General features: G+C 41.0%; 1 protein-coding gene and 1 long non-coding RNA gene across 4 annotated transcripts in view; one reads left to right on the forward strand and one right to left on the reverse strand.

The window, feature by feature from the left end:
• Window positions 1-2887: 2887 nt before the first annotated feature.
• Window positions 2888-14527, forward strand: part of Dguok (deoxyguanosine kinase) — a 31028-nt gene continuing 19388 nt past the window's right edge. Inside the window, exon 1 of one of the 3 annotated variants that reach the window (XM_048352762.1) lies at window positions 2888-3083. In XM_048352762.1, coding sequence (XP_048208719.1) covers window positions 2942-3083 — 142 coding nt within the window. In that variant the 5' untranslated portion in view covers window positions 2888-2941. The remainder of the gene's footprint in view (window positions 3084-14527) is intronic. The other 2 variants (XM_048352760.1, XM_048352761.1) reach the window with 2 other exon arrangements.
• LOC125356352 lies at window positions 3793-7515 on the reverse strand. The gene is made up of 3 exons (XR_007211876.1): window positions 7504-7515; window positions 6228-6229; window positions 3793-4024 (listed from the first exon to the last, which is right to left on the reverse strand). It is a non-coding gene; the product is annotated as an uncharacterized LOC125356352 (long non-coding RNA).

Below are 14527 nucleotides of genomic sequence, written 5' to 3' on the forward strand. Positions count from 1 at the left end.
TGCATTGTCCTCATAACCTGACTTCTGGAATTGAAAACCTTTTTCACAACTACTTAATAAAAATAATAAATTCTTTTTAAAACTATAAGAAGGAGTCAGGCATGGAGGCAGCACTCAGGGAAGTGGAGACAAGAAAATATCGAGGTCCAAGCCAGCCTGGGCACCATAATAAGACCCTGTTTCAAAAAAACAAAAACTATAATGACACACTATTCAGCTGCGAATGTGGCTTAGTGGAAGAGTGGTTGCCTAGCATGCATGAAGCCCTGGGTTTGATTCCTCAACATCACAGAAACAGAAAAAGCCGGAAGTGGCACTGTGGCTCAAGAGGTAGAGTGCTAGCCTTGAGCAAAAAGAAGCTCAGGGACAGTGCTCAGGCCCTGAGTCCAAGCTCCAGGACTGGCAAAAATATAGTAAAAATAAAAACACACCATTCTACAGAGAAGAATGGATTATGTGAAAAAGTTGGCAATAGTTCTAGAATAACCAAAATTTTACTCACTAATAGTGCAATTGGTATAACCAGACACTGGATCAACTTACTATTTAGAATATCCACTAAAGCTAAGCATATACATAATTTATCACACAGCAGCTCTTCTCCCAGGCATATTCTTTTGTCTACCAGGCATCATTTTATTTACCAATGGATATGTATAATATAACTGATAGCAACACTATGATGTCTCAAATCTAGAAACTTTGAAATGTCCATCAATAGTAGAATGGATAAAATACACTGTTAAGTGATAGACTATGTAGCAATGAGAGTGAACTACAACTAATTCATACAACACGCATTAACTTCATAGATGAAAGAAGCATTTATTAGATGACTGTGTTTATATAAAGATATAATAAAAACTGATCTCTATGGTTAGAAGTCAAGCTAATGTTTACCCTTGAAAGGTACTAAATGGCAGGGGACATAGGAGATTCTGGGTAAGCTGTTAATGATCCATTTCTTTATTTAAATTTAAGTAACATAAGAATGTTCAGGTGGTGAACATTTAACTGGATTGTACATTATAATACATGCCTTTACTATGTATTATACTTCATTATAAAGTTTCTTAAAATTACTTTCTGGAGCTCTAACTTTTCAGGTTAATTGCCTGCCTGGGCCTAACTCTTCAGACAACCTTTTCATTTAACCTTCACAGTACCTGGAGACAAACAGACCCAGAAGACCCAAGGAGCTTCTCAAATTTGGGGGGGGGGGGGGACACAAATCAAGTCTGTCTTTACACAGGTAAAGAAATGTAAGCAGCTGGGCACCGGTGGCTGACACCTATAATCTTAGCTGCTCAGAGGCTGAAATCTGATTATCACAGTTCCAAGCCAGCCAGGTCTGAAAAAGAAAAAAAAAAAAAAAAAAAAAGCACAAAATCCCAGGCGAGACTCCTAGTCTCTCTCCATTTAACCAGAAAACTGAAACTGGAGCTATGGCTCAAAGTAGTAGAGCACTAGCCTTGAGCAAAAGAGCTCTGGAACATTGAGTTCAAGCTCCACGACCAAAACAGCAGCAAAACGAATCGTAGGCAGTTTTACACAAAGATGACTGCAGGAATGGAGATGAACCATGTACCTTAGCTGCTCTGACCTCCATCATTGCACTTCTCAGGTTATCCTAAACAAGTTTTCAGCCTATTTAATTGTGCTTAACACACACACACACACACGTATTTAATGTATTGATTAAAGAAAGGGGAAAAAGGCCAGTGCTTTCTAAGCAAACAGCTACAAGTCAAGTGTCCCAGCCAATCTCTCTCCACCCACCTTGCAATTGGATCTTGGTCTCCAAACCGCTCCTACATCTAAGCGCTGCCTGAACGTCTGTTTGGTCTGTGTAGTACTGGTGTGGCTTATGGTTTAAGCGATGCAAGCACTGGAAGCTCCCTCTGAGATTTTCCAAATCATTACAACAGGATGACAGGACAGATAGGCTTCTTTCACAGCTGTTTGTCCACAAGCTCCAGCTCTTCACCAACTTCAGGACTCACGTTTTGCTCATCAGCAAGTGACTACAGTATCTCTTCTCATCTCTTTACATTCTGATTCCTCCCAGTCATGTGGCTACGGGTCCGAGCCCGGAAATCAGACTATCATGTGTATACTGAGCCTCCCAACAAATTTATCCTGCGGGGGATTTGTTGTCGTTGTTTGCCAGTCCTGGGCTTGGACTCAGAGCCTGAGAACTGTCTCTGGCTTCTTTTTGCTCAAGGCTAGCACTCTACTTCTTGAGCCACAGCACCCACTTCTGGCTTTTCTGTTTATGTGGTGTTGAGGAATCGAACCCAGGGCTTTATGTATGCAAGGCAAGCACTCTACCGCTAAGCCACATTCCCAGCCCCTGTTGGTCTTATACAAATCAATTGACTTATTCAAGAGACAAAATTAAAAGTGGGGTGTAATTACTAAACTGGTTTGTTCATTTACTCGATAATAGTTCAGTGTTGCGATGGAATGAGAAGAAAATCAATTAGCGTAAGACATTAGATTGTGTCATAATAGTCACCCGATTTCTTCACATATTAGAATAAAAATAGACAAGGAACATCTGGAAGGGGATAAACTTTTCTTAAGATTTTATTTGGGTTTGTCTATAAAAATCAAAGTGTGATGGACTGTAGGGTTATGTCTTTTTTCAAACGTTATCTGTCCAAACACGAAGACTACAAAGCGCTACTACCAGCGCTGCAGCGGCTGACTTAAGCAAACTCTTCCCAGTGCTCGACAACTTCACTTTCTCTCAGCGCTTCCCTCAAGTATCGCGAGAACCGGGCAGTTCTTTGAGCCCTTTCTCTCTCAGTCAGTTCCACCCATCCGCTTCCTTCCGGGCGACCTTCTGACGCCAGAGGCGCGCCGAGTCGCGTGACAGCGGTACCTAGAGCGGAAATGCACGCAACGGAAGTGGTCCCTACGCTAAGCGTGGGTGGGAATGGCCGCGGGCTGGTTCTTCCTGAGTCGTCTTCGAGTCCCCTTCGCTTCCATGGCCCTGAACCTACTCGAGGGCGCGCCCTTTTCCAGGGCCCTGCATGCGGGGCGCCGGCCCCGAAGGCTCTCCATCGAAGGCAACATTGGTAAGGGCCTGAACGTGACTGCCGAGCCCGGGCCCCCTCCACGCGGGTGACTGACAGGCTGGGAAAGGAAGCTGGGCACAGAGACCTCCCCACCCTACCCCTGGCGGAGGACACCGGCGGCCCGCTGTTTCAGAGCTGCCAGGGCTTTTCCTCCAACTCGCACTGTAGGTCTTCCCTCTTTTATAGGACTTTGTACCTGAGTACCCGCCCACAGGGACGGATTAATTGAGGCATTAAAAAACAACAACAACCAGAAAACCCAGACTGTAGATAGGACCAGAATTCTATAGACTGTATTATTCGATGCATATAAATGCAGGCGACAGACGGTTTGTTTTCCTCAAATAAGGTTGCCAGATTTAGCAAGGATAAAAATTACTAGGCAGTTCACATAGTACATGATAGTGAAGATAAAAGGCAAATAATTTTTAGTCACATTCAGCATTTGGGACATACACTTAAAATGATTAGTTATTTGTCTAAATTTCTCATTTAACTGGATGCCCTGGCAAACCTATTCCAAGAAAGTAGCTAAAATTCAATGATTAAAATATCACACTATTTTTGCCCTACCCCTTTTCTAGTTGCACAATAATTTCTTAAGGTTTTTCCTTGAAGGATCTCACTTTTTAAACTTAGTGGGTATTAAAAATTAATTTTGTTAAAGTAGTTGAACCTCAGTACTGTAAATAAAAAGTAATGAAAAAACATTTTAATTTAGTATTACTAAATTCTGATTTGGTACTTTGTCCTGCAGAGACAGTGAACCATAAAAAAAGGATTAGCAAGTGTTGAGTACTGAAGATAAGGCAGCCAACTGAGAATTTCAGTGTTATTCATTCAACAAATCACCCTTTAAGCCACTTCCTAAGTCACCACTATTCTTGACCCTAAAGGTACAGAACAAATGAGCAGAACAAATACAAACCAGTGTCATGACACTCAAAAAGAGGGAGGTAGTCAATAAACTACAGGAATTAAGCAAGGTAAGCAGTAGGCTATGAGTATGATAGAGAAAAATTAAGGATGAAGAGTTGAGAAAAAATTGTCATTTTAAATAGAGTATTGTCATTTGATCAAAAACTTGAAGAAGGTAAGGTAGTGAACCATGTCGATAACTGGGGAATGAACTTTTCACTCAGAATGAGGAGCAAGTAGCAAAGCCCTGTGGTGAAATGATGTGTTTAGGGAATAGGAAGGGAACCCATTGTATTTGGAGTAGAGTGACTGAGGAAGTAAGTGGAAGGAGACATAACCAGATTATATAGACCTTATAGTTCACTATGTGTTTTTAATGTGATTGAGATAGGAAGTCTCTGAAAGATTTTAAGGAGACAAATCACATGGCTGGTAAATTGAAAGTGGAAGATATTAAAAGGCCATTGGAATAGTCAGGATAAGTAGGACAGGGTGGAAATTACATTTTAGGGCAGGCCAGCTGTACTTGGTAACAGGTTAATTGTGTACTGCCAAAAAAAAGTGGGGGGGGGGAGGGTAATAAAGACCCAATCATTTTGGCCTCAACAGCTTGAAAGAAGAGTTTGTATATTACTTGTAGTTCTATTATTTTGTTGGGGCCTTGCATGTATTAGCCCAGTTCTTTACCACTGAACTACATCTCCAGTCCTTGTTTTTTGGAGATAAGATCTTGCTGTGTAACCAGACAGGTCTTAAACTAGTGATCCTCCTGCCTCTTCTGGAGTAGTGACTACAAGAATGTACCACCACATGCCACTCAATTTTCTTAAATGGAGAAGACTGGGAAGAATAGATTGGACCAGTCATTTTCAAGAGTTTGGTTTGAAGCATATTGCATTTTTATATGTCTATTAAATATTCTAAAGTATTAGAGACACTGCAGATATATCTTTAGAATTTAGATATCTCTGAGCTGGAGCTATAGATGAAGATGATATTTAAAGCCAGGAGATACTGTTGAATGAGAACTGAGCCCACGGGGCTGGGAATATAGCCTAGTGGCAAGAGTGCCTGCCTCGGATACACGAGGCCCTAGGTTCGATTCCCCAGCACCACATATACAGAAAACGGGCAGAAGCGGCGCTGTGGCTCAAGTGGCAGAGTGCTAGCCTTGAGCGGGAAGAAGCCAGGGACAGTGCTCAGGCCCTGAGTCCAAGGCCCAGGACTGGCCAAAAAAAAAAAAGAGAACTGAGCCCTGGGCATGCAGATGTTAAGAGATAGAGGAGATGAGAAGGAACAAGTACAGGAGACTGAGAAGTAAAGATTGCTGAGAAAGAAAACAAGGTAATGATACCCTGGAAGCCAAGTGAGGGAGATATGCAGAGGGAAGAAATGATGAATTAGTGTGACTCACGCAAATGAAGGTCTCAGGTGAAAGAAGAGTTTTAGGAGTGGTAGGGGTGAAAGCTCGATTGGCAAAGGCTCAAGGAGAATGGGATGAATTGGAAAGGGTATATTCAAACAACTGTCAGAACACTTAGAAAAAAGGAATCATAAAGTGGTAGCTGAAATTGATAGAGGGTTTGAGAATTTTGAATTAGTCTCTTTTTGAGAGATAGAGATTAGAGCATGTTTGTAAGTTGATAGAAAGGGGGGAAATGGTGAAATAGGAGAGAAGATAGAATTGCTGAGTGATTTTATTTAGGAATTAATTCTCGGCCCCCTGCTTGCTAGGAAGGCACTCTACCACTGGATGCATCTTTCTTTTGCAGGGAATACAAGGGAATGGTTTGAACTCAAGGCCTGCATGCTGTCCCTGAGTTGTTTTTTTTTTTTTTTTTTTTTTTTTTTTTTTTTTTTGCTTAAGGTTAGAGCTCTGCTCCTTAAGCCATACATAGCTTAAGCTTCTCGGTGGTTAATTGTACATAGGAGCCTCATGGACCTTTCTGTCCCTTTCCTGCATGGCTTCTAACCATGATCTTCATATCTCAGGCTCCTGAGTAGCTAGGATTACATATGTGAACCATTCATTCCCAGCTGAACTGCTTTTTTTTTTTTTCCAAATTTTTATTATCAAACTGATGTACAGAGAGGTTACAGTTTCATACATTAGGCATTGGATACATTTCTTGTACTGTTTGTTACCTTGTCCCTCATACCCCCCTCCCTCCTCCCCCTTTCCCTTTCCCCCCCTGAGGTGTTCAGTTCACTTACACCAAACTGGACTGCTTCTTAAGAAAGAAAAAAAAATGGATTTCTTGTCTAAATAAGAAGAGTTTAGCCACAGTTTATCCCTTGTAACAGGAGATATGACAAAATACATGAGCTGTGACTGTAGTAGATGTGGAACTTAGGAAGGTCTTTGGTTCCTTTCATAAGGTCTTTGGTTCCTGCCAGTTTTCATAGTGGAATATGAGCAGGGGTCCTGGAATGAGTGGAAAAGACATTAAATAGTCCAATAAGTGAAGGAGGAAAATGTTAAACAGCTGGTATCATAATGATCTGCTTGGAGTTAGTGGTCATTAATGTGAAGTAAGACTAGGCACTATGGCTGTGTGTTTTTCTCAGAAATATTGAGGAATGGGAAAGGAAGGAGTCTATTGCCTACCTGATCATGTTACTTAAAATACTCTGTTCTGATTCAGGCACCAGTGGCCCATACCTGTAATCCTAGATTGCAGTTAAAGGCCAGCCTAGGCAGGTGAGTCCTTGAGACTCTAACATCAAATTAACCATTGAAAAGCCAGAAGTGGAGCTGTGGCTCAAGTGGTAGAGCACTAGCCTTAAGCAAACCTAAAAAAGAAAAGCTCAAGGAGAGCACTTAAACCCTGAGTTCAAGCCCCAGGACCAGCACCAAAAAGTCTTTCTGTACTTTGAGAAATGCAACCTTGAAGGAAGTTCTGTCCTCAGACACTAAAGAGTGGCAAGACTATTTCACAAATAAGTACTTTGAACAAGCCATCAGGTAGTTTGGAGCCCTTGATTCTCCTATCTTTTACTTTTTCATCTGACCAGATTTCTGTGCCTTCCATGTTTTCTCATGCAACAGAGGATTGCAAGATGCCTTACTAGAGTCTACTCTCATTCTGAGCATTACAGTAACAGGATACTGTTCCTGTCCTTAAAGGAGCTCACAACCAAGTGAAAGCAGACTTTTTAAACAATTCCATATTGTCATGAGATCCATGATTGTTTATAGAAACTCAGAATCTCTAGAGGCAAAAGAAAAAAAATTGAGGCATAGGAAGTAACATTTGCTAAGATGTAAAGGCTGAAGAAGCATGTAGTTTTAATTAAAAAGGAAGTAGACAGATGTGCCTGGAGTTTAGGAGTCCTGTAGGGTAGAAGAAATAGATGTTGGTAGGATAAGAGTTGCCAGATTTTGAAGAGCCTATGGATCACGCTACACATTTATTCTGTTGGCATTGGGAGACTATTGAAGACTTGAAGTCAGTATGTGCAATGAGCAGATTCATTTAAGAGGGAAATTGGTGGTAATAACTGAAAAGAAGGAATGCTTCACAAAGCAAACCCTTTCTTTATGTGTCTTGTTTGCTGCAGTACTCAGTGCCTTCCATCCAGTTTGTTGGATGAGTAAGTATATTAGAAATGCTTGACATAGATACAGTACTTTTGTGGCTGTAGTAGTAACTGGAGGGAGGAACGTTGTAGGCCTTGAAAGAGGGAATGGAAGGAGTGAGAATGATGATCTGAGAGACATTTTGAAATTGGTATCAACAGGATTTGACCACTGGAGGTGAGGGATAATGAGGAATAGAGAAGAATGACACCGAGCTTAATTGGATTCTGACTCAAAAAGCAGAAAATGGCCTAGAGAAGGGAAAGAAAAACAGGGTGTAAGATATCACAAGAAATGTACACACTGCCCTACTATGTAACTGTACCCTTTTTGCACAACACCTTGTCAAAAAAATTTGTGTTCAATTAATAAATAAATTAAATTTAAAAAAAAGCAGAAAATGGAATAAAGGAAGTAGGGGGTGGTTAAGAATGATAAATTTCCTAAGAGGTACCCATGAGCCATACAAAAGAGGCTTTCTTGAGGTGGAATGGAATGTGTGACTACAGTCCAGAGAGATGAGCAGAGGGCTGAGATTTCAGATATGGAAGTTATATACTGGTGCGGGTGTCTGTGGAAGCCTTAGAAATGAATGCAGTTTCAAGAAAATGATGATGTGAAGTGGATTGGGGGATTTAATCTGACTCTGCACTTTTATCTTTCTCCATCACCCCCATACCAGATGACTCCCAACAGAATTAGTCACCCTTTCTCTGTGGGCTGCCATAACTTCATACTCAACAACTGTGGTAGCTCTTGAATTCTGTCAAGATTGTTTGCATATTCAATACCCTTCCTGGGTTGGAGCTACCAAGTATCCTGTTCATCTTTTTATCACCTGACACATTGTACTGACCCCCTGCTGACACATTATACTCATTCAGTGTTTGCCAGATTCTTGAATCCTGTTGCTATCCCAGTGCAAGTGGAAGTCATTGGTACCCAGAGGGAATATACTAAGTGATTTTTGGATGGAAAAAAAAAATGTTTTTGAGACTTAACTATGTTACTCATGCTGGCCTCATGATTCAAGCAATCCTCCTGCCTGTTTTTTGAGTAACTGGGACTACAGATACATACCACCAAACTTAGCTCTTTTGTTTATTGGTTAGTAGTAGAGATTGATCTTGGGACCTTGTACTTCCTAGACAAGCATTCTATCATTGAGCCATGCCTCCAGTCCCAAACTGTGTGGGGTGTTTCTGTTGTTTTGTTTTTGTGCTGGTAGGTACTGGGGGTTTGAACTCGGGGCCTGGGTGCTGTCCCTTTGCTTTTTCCACTCAAGGCTGGTTCCCTAGTCACAGCTCCACTTTGGCTCTTTAGTGGTTAGTTGGAGCTAGGAGTTTCATGGACTCTCCTGCCTTGGCTGATTTCAAATTGTGATTCTGAGATGTCAGCCTCCTGAGTAGCTAGGATTATTGGTGTGAGCCATTGGCACTCACCCCAAACTGTGTTTTTAAGTCAAGTGCTAGAACTTTCTTTAATCACAAGTAATATCCTAAAACAAATCAGTGTGAAAGTACAAATTTGGGAATCTGTAGCAGGAGAAAGTGAACCCTGGCTTTATGAAGTTCAGTGTGTTTACAGAGGCCTTTCTCCTAGGCTTGCCATTCTGGCTCCTGTTAATCTGATTCTGAAGTTTCAAACAGCAGCACAGGAGAAAAATGGATCAGTGCAATGGCAGCTATGGCATCTAAAATGACTTCTGAAGTCATATGTGATGTGTGATTGAAAGCCAAAAGCTTGATACCTAGAACTTCTGAAACTCTGAACAATAAAATACCTAGATTTTTTAAAATACTGTTCATCATTGAAGTGTGTTATTGTCTTCCAAAGGCAATTGTTTTATGAATACATACATAAATTGAAGTAAGGATTACATTATGAAATATAGTTACTAGTGAGTCATCTGAGACCGTTCTCTTTGTATTTTCAAAAACCCGGTAAGCTAAAAGGAAACTATTTACTCTCTTCACTCTATATAGAAATGGTACATAAAGCAATAGAGGGCTTCCCTAATCACGTGTTTCATCCAACATTCAAATTAGTTATCTAACTCACTAATATTTAGTCTTTTACTTGCATTGAGTGTAAAAATCAAGCAAAGAATCCTGGAGGTAAAGAGCCTATTTATTATGTTTATTTCTTTTTTTGTCAGTAGTGGGGCTTGAACTCAGGGCCTGGGTGCTGTCCCTGAGCTTTATTGATTAAGTTCTATTGCTCTGCCCTTTAAGCTTCACTTGGTTTTGGGTGGTTAATTGGAGGTAAGATCTCAACTGGACTTTTGTGCCCCCACTGCCTTTGAACTGATTCTCAGATCTCATCCTCCTAAGCAGTTACTATTATAGGCATGAGCCACCAGTACTCAGCAAAAAACCTATTTATTAATAACACTTCATATTGGTGTCTGTGTTTGACTTCATTCCATCCGTTCATTTCTATTCTTAATATCTGGCTAGGTACTCAGGATGCAAAGCGAGTCAGTTACAGTCTCTTCAAAAAGTGAGTTCTGAATCTTAACTGGAGAGCATGCATGATATGTGAACAAATAATTAGAATACCTTGGCATATCAGAGCAGACAGTAATTTACTCTATGTTTAGGAGTAAAAAAAGAGCTGGAGAGTTCAAGGTGGCTTCACAGAAAGAGTGGCAGTAGAGGGATGAATCATGAGATAGGCAAAGTAGGCGAGAAGAGCATGCCAGATCGGTGAGGCTCTTTAATGCTGAATGGCCAAGTTTACAACATACTCTGAACTGTAAGGAACTCTTTTATTTCCCTCCAGTAAATAGTTTCCTATGAAAAGAAAAAAGCCAAGATAAATATGTGTTAAATTTGTTTTAAGCCTGTTGACTGATGTTTTCCCAGAATGCTTTTAGGCTTAGGGTCTTTATGATCCTGAGTTCTTAATCTTAGGATTGGGATAAGGGCTAAGATCTCAGCCTACTACATCATTTTGGTTACATTACCTACCACCTAGTAGCTATTCTGTAAAAGCACCTGTTGATCTGATGCACTATCAAATGCAGTTCTTGAAATAAAGACTAAATTTAGGGGGAATTTAAAAAAAAAAATACGTCTTAGCTGTATGCCAATGGCTCACGCCTGTAATACTAACTACTCAGAAGGCTAATTTAAGAATCACAGTTCAAGGGCTGGGGATATAGCCTAGTGGCAAGAGTGCCTGCCTCGAATACACGAGGCCCTAGGTTCGATTCCCCAGCACCACATATACAGAAAATGGCCAGAAGCGGCGCTGTGGCTCAAGTGGCAGAGTTCTAGCCTTGAGCGGGAAGAAGCCAGGGACAGTGCTCAGGCCCTGAGTCCAAGGCCCAGGACTGGCCAAAAAAAAAAAAAAAAAAAAAAGAATCACAGTTCAAGGGCTGGGAATATGGCCTAGTGGCAAGAGTGCTTGCCTCGTATACATGAAGCCCCAGGTTCGATTTCCCAGCACCACATATATAGAAAACGGCCAGAAGTGGCGCTGTGGCTCAAGTGGCAGAGTGCTAGCCTTGAGCAAAAAGAAGTCAGGGACCAGTGCTCAGGCCCTGAGTCCAAGGCCCAGGACTGGCAAAAAAGAATCACAGTTCAAAGCCATCCAGAACAGAAAAGTCTGGGAACCTCTTATCTACAGCTAACCAGATTAAAAGGTTGGGAGTGCAGGTATGGCTTAGGTGGTAGAGAGCTAGCCTTTATCAAAAGAGCTCAGAGACAGCACCCATGTCCTGAGTTCATGCTCCAGGAACAGCACATACACACATGCACGTGTGCACACACACATACAAGAATGTATGCATGTGTGTGTGTATGTGTAGTTTTATATTTGTTTGACCTTGGGGAGGGATTTTAGAATTGGATTTTTCCTTAATGTTTTCCTTTTTGTTAAGAAAAGAAAATGACTGGGTGCTTATGACTGATACCTATAATCCTAGATATTCAGGAGGCTGAGATCTGAGGATTGTGGTTTGAAGCCATCCCAGGCAGAACTCTTACCTCCAATTAGTCACATAAAGAAACCTGGAAATAAAATTGTGGCTTACGTGGTAGAGTGCTAGCCTTGAATGAGAGGGTTGAGGGATTAGTGGTCATGCCCAGGACTGGCAAAAAATAAAGAAAATGTCTAGAAGTGATAGTATACTTAAGCTTAAAATAGTAGAATATATTATTTGGAGTGTTACACCAGATGCTGTTGTTTTACTCCTAGATTTTTAGCATGATGTAACTATTGCAAGCATTATAATTCATAGAAGAACTTGTAGGAAGACAAAGTCATGGCTTAGGAAAAGATGAACATTAACAACAGACTTTTCTGGCCCAATTTGTGGAATGACAATTCTGGAACTAATAAAATTCAACATGTTGAAGTAATAGTCTCTAAGAAAGGGCTTCCCACCTTTTTTTTTAAGTAATGGTACAAAATGAAGTATACTGATAGTCAAAGTCCTAAGGGAAAGCTTGATACTGCTTTTGAGATCATCTGCCTCCCAAACATTATAATATTAATTAACAGTATGTTGAAAGATAACAGGCTGATTAACAAAACGGCTAAATCTGAGATAATGGCATAAGAGACCAGTGTTGCCTAAAGAAATAGGCTGTCTGTAGACATGCACGATCTTGTTAGTAGGAGGCTTCTGTGGCAGTAGAGAGCCAAATACTACCACTCTCACGAAACCCTTGGGAACACTTTCAAACAAAAACACCCAAGCAAGAAGAAACAGCAGATAGTAGCACTGGAAAAGTTACTGTCTCTAGTTCTAATGTAAATATTTAGCTTTGCATTATTTTAAAGTAATTATTCCACATCTGTGGGTAATACCTAACACAGCTTGGTTCCAGTGGAGTTAGTTAAGGAAACGTTGAGTTTTGGTGAACTACTCAGATTCTCCAAGCCCTTGCCAACACAGATGACACAGTACTTAAGACACCTTGTACTGATTATTGTCACTGTATGCTGAAGCTGGCTTCTGATGACTAAACTGGCTTTCCAGAAGCCTAGAAATAATGGGTTATAGGGTGCTCTGGGCCTTCGAAGTGAATGTTCCAGTACCTGAAAATGTATGTTTCTCATTACATCTAATGTATTGGCATTCTAGATTTCACACGAGTGGAATTCTCATAGAGTCCTGACTGCCCTTAGATGAATTGGTGTCTGATACTACAGATAAAGTTGGCATTTTCTAACATTAGAGTCCTTTCCTTCCTCCTGCAACAGCTTATAAATAATTCTCTTTTTCAGTTCTGGGTTTGAACTCAGAGCCTCACACTTGCTAGACTGGCCCATTACTGCTGAGCCTCTACTCCTCATTTACTTTTTTAGGATAGGGTCTTGCATATACCTGGACTGTGATCCACCTACTGTAGGCTTCCTTTAGTTCCTGGGATTTTAGGTGTAAGTCACCACATGTAGCTTCCCTCCAGAAATGGGAATCTCTGCTTGAACTGACCTGGAACCCTGATCCTCAGTCTCCCGTGTAGCTTGGGATAGCAGGTGCATACCACTCTGCCAGCTATGTCTCATTAACTTTCTGCCTAGGCTGGCTTCAAACCACTATCCTGCCAATCTTAGCTTCCCAAGTAGCTAGGATTACAGTTGTGAGTCACCAGTACTCAGCTTCAGATAATTGTTTTTAACTTAATAATAAATCTAACAACCATTCACTCTTAACCATTGCCTTCATCTTCTCATATTATTTAAAATAGCTTCTTAACCTTTAAGCAGGGACCATGTTTCAGACTTACTGAACAGCCTGCAATCTAGGTATTGACTTAAGCTAGGGTATACTTAGGTCAGGCAGAGTTCTGAAAATATACAAACTCAACCAGTTGGTAGCTAGCTAATCAGTGTGGTAGGAATTGAATATGAACTAAAGAAATCTTGAACTTCGTGGAGGAGGTGGGACCTTAGGCTTAGTAGGGAAAGGCATTTACCCACTGATGTGTGGGAAGCACAGAGGCTGAGCAAAATGACTAGGCACACATGTTGACTGGAGGTGGGGACTAGGAAGAGCGTGACTGTACAAAATGCACACATTCATATTGTTCTTATCCTGTGTATTGAGAGAAAAGTTGGAGTGATGTGTAATCAGTGTCATATTGGATGTGTGGGCTCATGTGATGAAACATCTGCATGCCTAATCAGTAATTGTGAGTGATTGCTAGAATCAACTGAAAGGATGTGCCTCTTTCTCTGGATTCCATTTGAATTCCTCTAGAGGGTGGGTTCCACTTGATAAAGACTACTTCTGATAGAGGAGATGGATCTCCAAATAAACTCCAAATGTTCACTTTTGTTTTGATGTTGGATGTTTTTCACAAATGTCAATTTCAGAGGAAACTGGAATTAACATGTGTTTTATTTGTTCTGTCAGGACCTTAGGCTAGGGCTTGGTTCTCTTATCCTGAGGACCCCATCTTCTACCTGGGGAAACTCAAGTACAATTGCAGTGATGGAATATGAGCCAAGTACAAAGTATGGTTAACTAATCTAGTTGAGAGGCATTGGTTTGGAAAGGCTTGCACAAGAGGTACATGTGAGCAGAACCTTAAAGACTGAGTAGGAGTAGATCAGATGAAGAACAAATGGGAAAGCAATGCAACGTTACATTTGCAGGAGAGAGCACAGTGATTATGGTTGCATGGAGCTTGGTCCAGAGGAGTACAAGAAAACTAAAACGAGAAAATACACGCAGGGGATACCTGTTGTATCTCACAGACCATACATACTAACAGGTTTGGATTTTATCATGAAGGCAGGAACAGTGTAAGGATTTTAAGCCATATTTCATATGCATTGTTGCTGTAATGGAGGTTGCACTGAAGAGAACAGGCTTGAGTTGGCAAGGGAAGAAATGAGAACCTGGTTTTGAACATGGAAATGTGAATGGAGAGAAAAGGTCATATGAGGAAAATGTCAGTAGCCACAAAGGGCCACTTAGGGGTTGGCA

Source organism: Perognathus longimembris, chromosome 8 (assembly GCF_023159225.1).
Source record: "Perognathus longimembris pacificus isolate PPM17 chromosome 8, ASM2315922v1, whole genome shotgun sequence".
NCBI lineage: Eukaryota > Metazoa > Chordata > Mammalia > Rodentia > Heteromyidae > Perognathus > Perognathus longimembris.